Below are 14409 nucleotides of genomic sequence, written 5' to 3' on the forward strand. Positions count from 1 at the left end.
TTTTTGATGTTCAGACACATGTTGAGACATTTTCAGTTACGAATTATCTTGTTAATTAATTTTCAACGTTTTGATTGTATTTGTTGAGCACCTTTATTTAAGATTTTTTTTTTATACATTTAAATTCATATATTAAAATTATAATATAAATATTTAATTATTAATTAAAATTCAGATTTATCAAGTTCAATGTTTTAATCTTCAGCAAAATCATCATGAATTTATTGAGAAAATTCTTAAATTGACGCCTATACTTTTGCAACAGAATGAATGATGAATAACAACTGCTTTTTCCACGTACCTTGGAATACTTCTGTAGCTCAACATCATCTTCTATGACAGGGTCCAGCTCCACAACCTGAAAAAGAGCGATAACCTGAGCAGCTGACACACTTTGCTCATAGAAAATACCCCAAAACAACAGTGTGTCAGCACATGTTTACACGGTGTAAAATATGTTTTTAAAAATCCAATAGCAGTCAACAGAGGCAATCTATGCCAGATTTAGCCGGTCGATCGAACACCTCTTATCGAGGTAAGTGCCGGCGATTCCTGCTGATGTGCAGTTTGCTCCGTGTTTAATTGAGAGCCGCACTTAGCATCTGTTAACGTTATTTCCCCTTCGTTTTTGCTTACCATAACGTCGTAAAGCGGGCCGAGGGCCTGCTCCCATTTAGCGCGGAGCTCCGTCTCCGTCAGCATGGCCGGCTCTTGGACTGCAACACACACACACAATGATGAGAGCAGTGTTTAAAGTCAATTACGGCCATTTGGGTGCCCGCCGCCCATGACAAAGTGAGTGGAAATGTATGACATTAACGTAAGGTGCCCGTACTTGAAGAGATAGATGTCAGGTTGACGGATGAATATAATCAGAGGGCTAAGAGTGAGCCACGGGGCAAAAGTTGAGAGAGGAGTCAATGGCGATCCTGCAGAAAACGACAATGGTACGTCTGGGAACAGTATTCGGCTGGAAGCCCAAAGGGCAATGGAGGCAAATAAATGGGCGGAACAGCTTTTATGGGCACCCGTGACCCTGGACTACAAGAGGGAGCTGGAACTTTCACGAGATAACTTCAGCTGTAAATATAGCAGTCGCTTTACATCATGAGGGTCGAATTTGGTGTCTCACCACATGTTCAGCACTCATGTTTAAGGCAACCATGTTTTCCAACAATTGGTCGAAAAAGTAATTTTGGCCTTTCCAACTATAAAGATTATGCAGAAATGTCAGAGTATCTCCATATAGTCTGATGTTCATCAAATATGTATTTTTGGTACTGAAAAATCTCCAGTTTAAGCCTCTTCTTTCAAAAACGATTTGTTCATAAAGAAAAATGATTACAGGCCCATTTTAGGCCTCTATTCACGGAAAATGCCAGCAACTGTTTCTGTACACAGCAAGTTACCATAAGTAGTATGTCAGTGAGTTAGCAAGAAAGACGCGGACCTGATTAAATTAGCATTTCCAACGCCTCGCTCGCAGCCCCATTCATCACGAATGTTTGACTACATTAATACAGCAATGCATCGCTTTTAGACGCGAGACGTCAAAGCCCAGCCAACATCTGCAGCCCAGGTGCGGCACAATGGAAAATATGGAGAACAGGGGAAGCGTTGATCGCCAGGCAATGGCTTGTTATGTTTATGCATCAGGAAAAACTCATGGTCTCCCGCCACTGACACCGAGAACAAATGTTCGCCCCCCTTTCCAAACGTCAATCAACATTTAATAGAGGGTATCACATGGGAAAACTTACTAAAGACCCTGCAATACCCCCTAAAGTTAAGTGAACATTCCAGACTGAGTTTAACACGGGACTTCCTGTAGTTCTTACTGCCGTGGGCATTTCTGGAGCAGTTGTGGATTATAATTATACCAACGTGGACCGATTGTCACTTTTTTGAGTCTCAGTGATGGAAAGTTCTCGATGTCAGCTTTTGATTTGAATGGCGTTGGAATAAACACGCCGAGGCCAGGAGCGACCGCACCGTGGTGAGGGAGCTGCCAATATCCACATTGTTTTCACATAGTAGAGCTGAAACATGCTCGACATCTGTTTTCTGAGCTTTTCAACTTTACCTGACACGTAAAAACACATTTGAATGGCACTCGGGTAGTTATCTTTTAAATCAAAAATTTTGCGAAAAACTTTTACTCTTATCAAACGTCTATGAACCGGAACAGTCAAGAAAATATTTCATGACACATCCTCTCAGGTATCCCAATACTGATATAATTTCTCAAATCCAGAGGGAAAAGTCATAAAAAATGGCCAAAGTTTGATTAAAATGGGTGTGCGATTTAAGGGCGAGCTATCGTTTTACACGTGCAATGACTTAAGCTTGAGGAAACGAGGACTTGACAACCAATCATTGTTATTCTGGGCATGTGTTGGCCCAGTGCAACAAAACACTTCATTTAGAAGTTTGGCAGGTACCGGGTCTTGTCCGGATTAATTAGGGCAGAATGTAACCAGAGCTCGGGGCTGCTTCGGTCCCGGCTCTTCCGCTTCCAATGCGCCTATCTCCATAAATATATCTGCCGGCTAACCCGAATGAAACAATGCCCGCTAAGCCCAGGACAGGAGCAGGGAGGGAAAGAGGCTATGGAGCTGCGGGCTGGCCTGGATCTGACCCTGTACAGAGGGGAGCGCCATCGGATCGGGTTCCTCAGCCGTAGTGCCGCTGTCTCTGCAGGGCAGGGATAGTGTTAAAAATAACAGGTTGCACTGCGTTGCCATTGGGGGGCGCAATACAGAAAGGCACTTTCGGTCACTGTGATATCAAATGTTTTATAAATAGAAAAACACTTCATTCACGCTAATTAACCTTTTGGTAAATGACATGAACCAGATTCAATCTCCCATCTTTTGGATAAGCACCAAGGCTCATCAAGGATAATTTAGTGATGCTGGTCTTGTATCCTGCCACCTTTTGTTCTATGCTACAGTGAGCATCTACATGCGTGTGAATGGACATGTCGATGGTGTGAACTCACTTTGCCCCTGCAGCTGTTGTTTGATCCCACTCAGAGCAGGATCCGACTCCATCACAGAGCTCCTCTGAATGTCCGCCCGTGCCTTGATCTCAGACGATCTCTTCAGAGATACGCGGGATGACTCTCTCTGGACTGAGCACACACACACACGTATACATAAATAAAAGACATAAGCAAATTTACCTCAGAATCATTATTTGTTATAGCAATTGGGGTGGGCAATATTTGTTTGATATTATTTTATTAAGAAGTCATTTCTTATTTTTTGTGAAGCTTGATTTTTTTACAGTTTTACAGTGGCCAGACAAATAATTAAAAATGTTTGTAATTTAGTCAAGTCTTTAATCTATTGAACACAGGAAACCATAAAAACGGTGAGGGTGAGTAGTGTACTGACAGGTAGTTCTCAAACTTTCTTTCACGGCAATAAAAATGCCAACAAAATGGCCAACATTTACTTGAACAGCATAACTGTGCTAATCACCACGGGCACATTTTTCCTGTATCCTGAACAAGATACAAGCCTCGATAACCATTATACTACCTTTTGCCACAAGCCTGTGGTTTTCCTGAATACATACTGTGTAAAGTGACTTGTGGAGAGACTAAAACTCAATGCAGTAAGAGTCAAGCAGGCACAACTCGGATACATTTACAGGAGGTCAAACTGGATAGAGGATAAACTCTGGTTAAAGGAGTCATATGACACGGCTAAAACGAATATTATCGTTTGTTTTAGATGTAATGCAAAGTGTAAACGATTTAAGGTTTAAAAACGCTGTATTTTCCACATACCGTGCATGTGAAAAGCGAGGTGTGCTATGATTGGCCAGTTAACCAGTGCGTAGTGATTGGTGGAATACTGCAAGCGTGTGACAGAAATGTAACACCTCTTACCATATTTGGAACATCAGGTTCAAAAGCAATTGTACTGACAGGTACGCCCAACTTACTTGAGTATACATTTGGGCGGTCTTAGTCAACTCATACCACGAACTGACGTAGATTTATGGGGGTGTGGTTACACGAGGCGTTTCAGACAGGTCTGGGTCTTTTAGATAGAATGCATCTTTTGTCCCGACTAGGGCTGCAGCTATCGATTCTTTTACTAATCGAGTATTCTACTGATTTTCCATCGATTAATCGGGTATTCGGATAATAAGTACTTTTTCTTTATTAAAAAGCAATACTAAATATACAAGAGAAAATAAGACAGGTCTCTTAAAATGAGTAAAACAACTAATTTGTTTCCTTTTTAGAACAATTAGTTTTTATTGATGAAATAGCATACATTAATATCTGTGAAAACTAAACCCATTTAGTACATTCCATTGCCATATTAAATTCAAAATGCAATATAATACAAATATATAAATAAGAAAAATGAATAAAAATGGAAATAATAATTTCAAACAATAGCCTATGACTTTTATTTTGGCAAGTTGTCAGAAGAAGCTTATGTTTTAGTATGTCTGTTTCTTCACTCAAACAATAACATGTTTGTGAAATAAACTCTCAGCGCAACTCTGGAGGTGAAGTTCATGTCCTCATTCAGCGCAGACGCAGACAAACTCATGAGCATCACGCGTGTAGCACGTTAAACTGTGCAGTTCATTCACTCAGACACGCAGACCAGACAGATGAAATGTGTAAATAACAGGATTCGGTGTCCACTAGTCCGCATCTAGTTTGATGGACTCAATGCAGCCGGAAAACAAGTTTCACTCGTAAAATAGACTAAAACGTAAAATATCAGTTCACCATGTCAATAAGCTATTAGGGCTGTGACGGTGGCAGTTTTTTACCACTGCGGTGGTAATGGACAAATCGGCCGCAGTGGTGCGGTGGTTGAGAAATATATATTATTTATATAAATAACATTTATATTATTATATTTGCGTGTAGCAACCACATGACGAGTGGAAGAGAAATATAGACCTTATTTAAATACTTGAAATTGTTAAATAATTGAAATATGATATCTGAAATAAATGAGGATGAAACATCCGTCAATGTTTAACGCGCAAATCCATCAGTGAAACGGCACACTACAGCATATAAAACATTTAAATAAACATCAGTAAATAATGAAATTTTTTGCAAAACCTGCGCGCGCTCCGACTAAAAAAAGCAAGCGGGTCATAGCCAGTTTTGATTTTACGTATCTGTTCATTTCACAACAAGAGCCATTGCAGAACCCGCAGAATAACCTGGGTTTTGCCGTGCAGGTCTGCGCTCGAACGCACCAACGGAAACATATGCCAATAATTTCTGTTAATTTAAAATCTTTTAAATAAAACCATCCACAACTGAAAGGCTACAACTAGCAATCGTTATCGCAACTCTCATATTTATTACACCTATATTTGTCAGAGTGACGTGCACTACCGCCAGTGGCAGTTCACCACCATCATGGCACTTTACCATCGCGGTGGTGCGGTTGTTACGGCAACCATCACAGCCCTATAAGCTATCAGTTATTTATCAGCATGAGAAATACGTGTGAGCGAGTGAACATACTAAAATGCGTGTGTCTCACGGTGAATGCGTGAGACTTGAGAGCCCTGTAACATGAATAGAGTTTAACAGGCTGTGCGTCAGTAACAACGGTCCGTGGGGAAACGCAGTGCTCCGTGTGTACTGTAGTTAAATGGATTAAACGAGGCTTCGAGGCAATTTTTGTTGCCTCGAAGCCTCGTTTAATCCATTTAACTACAGTGATATACAATGATTTTTTGTATTCGAATAACTCGAGTTACTCGAGGAATCATTTCAGCCCTAGTTTCGACACTTTCATTTTTGCAATTTTACGTGTCTAATACATGCATGGGCAACTTATATCACACGAAAGAAACAGAAAAACACGTATTCGCGCCACATGACCCCTTTAAAGAAACAGTTCACCCAAAAAAATAAAATCTGTCATCATTCACTCACGGCCGTGTTCACATCCAAAATATCAGTATCCAAATCAGAATTCCAAATTCGAGACGTTACCTTTATCCAGGGATTTCTCCACAGACGTCCTCATGGGCGAGGCGATCTTTCTGATGAGGGAGAGGTGTATGGTTTCGCCCGTGCCCTTCATTACCTCTAGGACTTCCTGGTTGGTGAACCCCTGGAGGTTCACTCCATCCAACTGTTCACAAAGAAACAACAAAGACTGATGCAGAGCAAGACAAACAACACCCGGTTAACTGAGCTTTCCTTGACCTCTCAGCAGGACCGAAATCAGCAGACCCGATTTTTATTAAACTGCGAATCAACGGGTTGAAAGAGACATCTCACTCAGTTGGCTTCCTGTTACGCCAGTCGAACGCTCGTGTGGACGCGAGGCTAATTAAGACTGGGCTCATTAAAAAGCGATTAAGAACCCACCGCTATTATCCTGTCGTGGACATGGATTTTCCCGCTTTGCTCAGCAGCGCTGCCCAGGATGATGTTCTTTATGAAGACCCCCACAGCATCTGACATGCAATTAGAAAAGAAGCGGGTAAATAATTATTAACAGCATATTCATTTTTAGTGGCGTGAAAGAGGATTAAAGGGAAAGCGTGTTTCTTACCTTCATTGGTTAAGGCGTTATAACCGATGATAGAGATCCCGAGGCTCTGGCCTTCTTTCTTTTTTAAAGCCACTTCGTGGATTTCGTAGCCCTCCAGATTGGGCTGTGTAAATAATGCAGATGTAAGACAAATATTAGACAAATGACACTATAACATTTATTATATTGTAAAAATAATACACCAGAAAGTATCACGGTGAAAACAAGACATTCAAATTTTTTATGAAAGAAAATGAACCCAATTTTATAACCTTTCTGTCAAAATTCCTTTTAAAGTGAGCATTCAGACATTTACTATGTTGATAAAAATGTGTAAATCTTTTGTATCCTCTTATTAATAGTGTACATTCATTATTTTAATTTAATTTAATTTAAATAATTACATATAAAATTTAAAAATGATATTATTTACATAACAAAAATAATTAAATAAAAAATAATGTAATTGTCATTTGTGTAATTCAATCTGTTGATAACAGAAAGCCAGTAAAAATATTAATATATAATATAAATACTTGCTAAAATTGCTAAAATAAACTACATTATTTAACATAAATTTACAATGAATAAAACTTATTCAGCAATGAACTAACATGAATAAATAAAAAATATATTTGTATGCCAATAATATCAATGAACATGCACAACTAACTATTTTTACATATATATATATATATATATTTTTTTTTTACATTGGCTAATAATAATGAATGAGACTTTATTTGGTGTTACTACAACGAAGCAGGTTCAAATTAATCATTTATTCACCAATTCATTTTGTGTTTCAAAGCGCTGTTTACGTACCGTTTTGCTGCCCCGGTGGGCTGGCACGGGAGGTGGAGTGGGCAGGGAGGTGACGGGGGCAGTGGCGGGTAGAGGTGGAGGGGACAGGGAGGTGACGGGAGCGGTGGATGGGGCAGCTGGGGGTGGTGGAGGAGACTGGGCGGGCCCCAGAGGGTCTCGTGCAATCAGCATCCTCACACGGCTACCGCAGGCCTGAAGCACCTGGATCACCTGGTCGCTGGCCAGACCCTGAGTCCACGTCTCACCAATGCGCAGAATGTGATCGCCTGTTGTCAGCCTCCCGTCCTGAAAGTGAACGAGAGTAGCGTTATATTTATGTACATTTTATAATATGTGTATTATACGAATGTGTATATTTTGTGTGCATTTTTAGCTACACAACTTCATTGACACCAGCAGGGACCGATAACTAGGGCTGTCACGATTATTAAATAATCGTCTCATCGCGATTGTTTGACATCATCGCGATGGTTTCAGATCATCGCAATTATTGCACATCTCTATAGAAGACACTAGGGGGAGCTGTAGTGCATCTGCATATTGCATATTTTAGTGTATATATTGTAACTAAAGCATGGTAATACTTGTAAAATGTACCACCACAACACAATCACTTAAAAAAAAAACTAAAGCATATACCATAAAAATAACCTGCAGTACAATTGAATATTATTTCAGTGTGAAAACCAGTCTACCAAAATCTCATTAACATAGAAGTAAACTTTTATTGTAGTCTTGCAAGTGAGAAAAAAACAGACTAGAAGCTTTTCTATGACTGATAGCATTTTAATGGTGGCTTCAATTCACTCCTGATCAATTTACTTAATTTACAAGTATTTGGCGGTTGTATTATTGACAGCTAAAAGCCTAAACCTTAAATATATGATGACACATTTTTTTCTGATGTATTTACAAGAAACATAGTCTTTATATTCAGAACAATATGGTCGTTTCAAAGCTGAATAAAAAATGTATGAAAATGAAAAGTCAAAGCTCTTAAACAGACAATTAATCGCCATAATCGCCAAAGCTCTAAAACAGACAATTAATTGTCATAATCGCAATGATTTATTAGACAATTAATCGTCAGCCAAATTTCATAATCGTGACAGCCCTACCATTAACAGCCGTTTTCACAGGCCCCCCCAAAAGTAAAATGTACCCAGAGCCAAACATCCCATTTACACCCTAATTTGTTCCCATCATCCACAGGTGCAGGAGCCAAAAGTCTAACACCCACAATAACCGCGTCAGTCTCAAGCGGCCCTTTCCGGTTGACGTATTCTTCCATCGTCAGGCGGGCCGAAAGGACCAAAGACCGATTGTACGGAGCGCGGAGAGAACAGCCGTCTTTGTGAAGTGGGAGACATGAAAGGCGTTTGATACATCAGCTTGCGCAGAGCAAATCTCCACGGCTTGTTCCTGCCACTGTGCCGGGGACGACGGGGGTGCATTGAAGCCCGGAGCGACCATTAAAGATTGAAATGGGAAACGCCATGGATAACAAAGCCCTGATTTTGACAGCTTTTTTGGAGCATAAGATGCACTGGTGTGTGAAACCCAAGCAGTGTGCCTTTTGAACAAGAAGGGGTTTGTTGAGCTCTGGACATCGGGTGGGAGAGAAAAGGAGGGTGTGTGTGTGTGTGAGGGGGCTAAACCAGGACAAGCTGTTTTTTGGTGGCTGTCCCTTTTGGCTAAACTGCAAAGAGGGGAAATCTGATGATATGAGGTGTTTATTTAATCTGCTTTTTCACGTTTTCATGTCAAACGTCAGGGTTTCAGCCACAGTGAAAAAATGAACTGCAAGTAATTTAAAGTGACAGTTCACCCTAAAATGAAAAATCTGTCACCATGTACTCACTCTCTTTCATACTGATCTCTGCGGGACCTCTTCACACCAAATGAAAATAATAAAAAACTGTGGCCGATTTAGTTTTAAAAAGTTTAAAAAGCCCCAAAAAGTTTGAATGATCTACAAAGCAAAGGTTGGATAGAGCCTGTACATTAAGTGTTTGTAGCTGCATATTCTCAAGAAAAGATTGAGAAAACTAGATTCGTCTGTGCGAGATGCAATTGATCCGCATTCACGTTGCTGCGAATTATGGGTAATGCACAAACCTTATGGGCTACGCTATCCGGCACCACGGTCCTGACAACCATACCGGACGTCTTGCCTCCGACGATCCCAAAGCCCAATCCAGACCCATCGTTCACCAATTCGATCTCTTCTACGTGACCCCACTGGTCCTGCAAAACACACACAGAAGACCGTTTTCATTTCATTTTCTTCTTATTTTCCACTTTACTTCCTTTTACTTTTAATTTGATTCTTTTCTGTATGTATAGTTCATTGAAAAAAGACAGGAATATTAAAGGAATAGCTATAATAAACCTATAAATAAAATAATGATTCACCAACATATCATTTAAAACATGTATGAATTTCGTTTTTCAGTGGAACACAAAAGAAGATACTTTGAGAAATGTCTCATTGGTTTTGTCTCCATATAATAGAAGTCAATGAGGGCCAGTGTTGTTCGGTTACCAACGTCCTCCAAAATATCTTATTTTGTGCAGAAGTAAGTCATACAGCTTTGAAACGACATAAGAAAAAAATTCAGATTTCTGTGAACCCCTTCTATTAAACCCCAATGAGAAATGTATTCTACAAGATCCCTCGTTCGCTAATCAACGTCAGGGTCAGAAAAGCCCATGAGAGTCTTTTCCCGGCTGCGGTGACTAACTGATCTCATGTCAGCCGTGCTCCCAATCACCAGAGTCTCCTTGGGCTCTTACAAATGACCTGCAATCAGTATATTTCTGTTCTCTGATTACCAGCCTGTTATCTGCCGGGTGACTACCTCCGCAATTTCCCCGCTATCTAACAAAACTCCTCCTTTGCCGTTCAACCCGTCCGTCTTCCGAAGCAAAGCTTAACATTTGTTCTTATCCCGTTGTGTGAAGAACGAATCCAATTCGGAGATAAGAAGTCCTTTATTGAGCACCCAAAATAAAGAACAGTTTTAGAGATTTGTAGTCACACGTCTTCCGAAACTGAACATTATGAGGTTGTGTTTTTAAAAAAAGGTCATTTGATTTCTATTGCTACTAACAATTTTTGATTATACGATGGCTTAAAAAAAACGCTGGGACATTTTAAAATTTCAGTTTTAACACAACTGGCGAACGTACAGTAAATCTGAAGTGAAACATAGCACATCGTACTACCTTCCCCATCAGCGACACGAAGAAATACGGCCACAATTCTGTACGCAAACAACCGTATTTCCTTCAAGACGCAACTTGTACAAACACCCATACATTAGTGACAGTTAATGCGTAAGCCATTGTGGGAGCTAAGCTGGGAATCCCTTATGGGAAAAACCTGGATGTTATTCCTCCAGGAGTGGCAATCCCAGAGCTGTGTATCACTCGCTTGCGTGAACCTTTCCGGAGTATAATTAGGATTCAAGACATTTTTAAGAGTCCGGGTCTGCAGAGAGGGGGAAGGGGTACGGGGGCATAGGAAGTGAGGGAAAATATACCTCGGCTACATTTGCTTCTGCTCTCGTCCATTTAAGGAACCGAGCGGAGGACCCTTGGGGCCCGTGCAACCTTAAATAGATAAATATTTTCTCAGCTTTACATGATAAGAGGACAGATTGAGATGGAGTGGAAGGAGGGGATTGTTTGGAAACGGGGTTAAAGAGAGGACATAATGCGTGGTTATGGAGTGACGTCTTTATTATTGAGCTTTTAAGCCGACATATGATGACTGACACGAGTAATACCCGAGTCTTTGACAGACAGGTAATGACACATAATGAGAAGACGGCACGTTTGGACAATTTTCTCCTGATCAAGGCTGAATTTCTACAGGATCTTGGAAGGGTGAATCTCACGAAAAGATGTCACATTGCGGTCAAAACCATGCACCATTTTAGACCATGCAATTTTTTTCATTGTGGCATTATTTATTATTTTTTTTGCAATTTTGCAAATAACAAAAATCTGTTTACATAATATACAGTATGTCTGTGTACTGTGCATATTAATTTTGTATTTATAAACAAACACATATAGATATTTAGGAAACATACATGTATTTATTTATTTTAACAATAATTTAAATTTAAATGTTTATTAATTGTTAATATTTTATATTTTTCTTAAATATATGCATGCATGTGTATGTGTTTATAAATACAAAATTATTATGCAAAGTACACAGACATATACTATGTTAACACTTACTTTTGCTCTGGACGCTATTAATAGTTTGACAGCCCTAATTTTAATTTTTTTTATTACTGTATATTTTACATTTAAACTAGCAAAATCTAAAGCCAGCGGCATGCCTAACGTCCATGAAAAATCATTGTCAAAAATACAAAAAAAAAAACAAATCATTGTCCCAACAAATATACATTTAATCTGATTTATAAACAAATTCAGCAACACAGACTACTTTGTTGACATCTGGTGACGGAGAGTTTGGCTAAGCAACAAGCAAATCAAATCACAACCACATTTCTGTGCCCTATGCTCCATTAAACGCAACCATGAATAAAACGGCACATGAATTAAACAAAAGTCTGGATCCGTTATGCAGGACGTGGCCTTGAATTAAGAATATTAAACATTTCAAATGGAAAAAATAAGCATGGCAAAACACGGCAGCAACGCGCAACCCGGCTCACGTAGTGCACAGACTGAACTGAACCTGATGTCGAGTGTAACTCGTTGGTCAAACTGTTTTCTTTGCAATCTCACTGTTTATCTAGGAAACCGTTAGTTCGGTGTATTTAATTAAAGTGGACATGGGGAAAAACAGCATGTTTATTGTTGAAGGGTTCAGTTAATAATGCTCATCTACTGTCTGTTGGTTTCTTCCACATTCACTATATCCATCTGCTGAGTTTGTTTCTTTTGCATCTCGGCTGATATGCAGACCTTTCACAGAAACCTGAGATAATTTAGTAAACTAAGTCTTCAACTTTTTAATCAAAAAGATATACTTAAAGATATACTGTAATAGGAATGTTTCAAGGTAATTTTTGGGTCACCATTGACTCCCATAGTAGGACAAAAGACTACTATGGGAGTCAATGGTGACCCAAAACGGCTTTGTTACAAACTTTCATTAAAATATTTTCAGTTGTGTTCAGCACAACAAAGACATGTATACAGGTTTGCAACAACTGGAGGGTGAGCAAATGATGACAAAGTTTGTCCAAAAATGAAAATTATTCCTTTAATAACAGGAAGTTAGTAGCGCTAAATCTCCACGCTTCACCTTAAAAAAAAACCAGACAAATCCAAAAACTACATCTGCGCTGCATTAATGCATTACAGAATGCACCCAGAAACCCACTGAAAATAAACTAAATCAGGAATATCCTGGAGAACTACACAGGAAACAAAGCTGTAGCTTAATACAACGGACAACACTGAAGATTTGTTAAATGAGATGACATTTAAAACAACCATACCACCTGAATGAGTCCAGATGTGGAGAGCCTCGGTTTGGCGGCGGTGTCTCTGGCCACCACCAGCTCCACGCGATCCCTCTGCTGCTGGAGGAGAGCAATAGCCTGCTGCTGCGTCACGCTTTGATCCAGAGGAATCCCATTAATTGCCAGAATCTGATCATTCTCCTGCAGTCGTCCATCCCTGGAGATCAGACATATCCCAGTGTAACCATAAACATAAATGGTCTACAGCAGAACGCAATGGACATTTCACGGTACAGCTGCATTGTAAACCCGACATGCAAATGAAGGTCAAAAAGTGCAAGAGTGAACAGATCTTTAATTTTATTTATCTAGCGCATTTCATAATTTGCACTGTTGCAAAGCAGCGTTACAGAAAAGATTTTCATATAAAAACTTGATACTCAGGTATGTGATCAGCCAAGGACAAAAAAGAAGGAAGACTGCACGCACCCTCACCAACCCCCCCCCAAAAATAGTCTTTATTTTACTAATTAAATGTAGGGCTGCAACTAACGATTATTTTAATTGTCGACTAATCTAGCGATTATTTTTTCGATTAGTCGACTAATCTAACGATACTTATTTTTTATTAATCTAATAAAGATTTTTTGGATTACTTTATTAATCCTTTGGCAAACTTTGCAAATAAACAATAAATTCTAGTATTTTCTTACATTATAAAGCAAATCATACTTTTTACTCCACTACATCTTATAAATAAATATTGTCGTTTTAACATTTTAATCCGTGTTTACATTAAAATCACTATCTTCTTTCAATTAAGTAGTTTTAATTTTAAAAGTAAAAAAGACAGATTTTTTATGTACTTAAGTACTGTATTAAAGGTGAAAAAATAAAATAAACTTAACTCTGTATACTGTGGTAGGCTATATGAGACCTTTTTTTTTATTGCACTTATGCTTTTTGTTGTCCTCATGTTGTTCCAATTGCTTCCATTGTTTCCCTCATCTGTAGGTCGCTTTGGATAAAAGCGTCTGCTAAATGACTAAATGTAAATGTAAAAACATTTAAGAATGTGTTTATGAAATACTAGAGCATGATATATGCTCTGTATATTTTTCCTCCAAGTAATATCCGACTCTATTTTCAGTCTCATAATGTAATTGAGTAAAAGTAAAAATACTACTATCTGTCTCTGTTTATTGTACAAAACTATCACCGTATAAAAGACTCTAATGCAGAGTATCGTTAAAGCGAGCCCGCGCACCCTGAACTCAGAATGATGCGCTTAATGCATTTGCTCAGTTATTTACAGTTATGCGCATCCCGGACGCACAATGATGCGCTTAAAGCACCTACTCCTTCTGAAGTCCCGGGATCATTTTGCTCCCCAAAGTCAATAATAGTTAGAACACAACGAGAAGAGATGATATGTTACATGTTTAACACATAGTGCGTTGCATCAATCCAACAGTTTACAGTTAAATCAGAGGTTTAAAAAGAGTTATTTCGTATTCAGACCGCTTCCAGTGCTTCTAATAAGCTAAGCTACACTCAGCGAGTAACGTTAACTCGCAGTCTCT

At 39.1% G+C, this 14409-nt stretch overlaps 1 protein-coding gene across 7 annotated transcripts in view; it reads right to left on the reverse strand.

Moving 5' to 3' along the window:
* patj (PATJ crumbs cell polarity complex component) overlaps positions 1-14409 on the reverse strand; it is an 84037-nt gene that overhangs the window by 61378 nt on the left and 8250 nt on the right. For 6 of the 7 annotated variants that reach the window (XM_057326417.1, XM_057326416.1, XM_057326413.1 and 3 more), the window contains exons 7-15: positions 12863-13043; positions 9489-9617; positions 7371-7655; positions 6567-6669; positions 6380-6468; positions 5999-6140; positions 3002-3133; positions 637-716; positions 302-358 (exon numbers count right to left, since the gene is read on the reverse strand). In XM_057326417.1, coding sequence (XP_057182400.1) covers positions 302-358; positions 637-716; positions 3002-3133; positions 5999-6140; positions 6380-6468; positions 6567-6669; positions 7371-7655; positions 9489-9617; positions 12863-13043 — 1198 coding nt within the window. The remainder of the gene's footprint in view (positions 1-301; positions 359-636; positions 717-3001; positions 3134-5998; positions 6141-6379; positions 6469-6566; positions 6670-7370; positions 7656-9488; positions 9618-12862; positions 13044-14409) is intronic. The other variant, XM_057326415.1, reaches the window with a different exon arrangement.

Source organism: Triplophysa rosa, linkage group LG25 (assembly GCF_024868665.1).
Source record: "Triplophysa rosa linkage group LG25, Trosa_1v2, whole genome shotgun sequence".
Classification (NCBI taxonomy): domain Eukaryota; kingdom Metazoa; phylum Chordata; class Actinopteri; order Cypriniformes; family Nemacheilidae; genus Triplophysa; species Triplophysa rosa.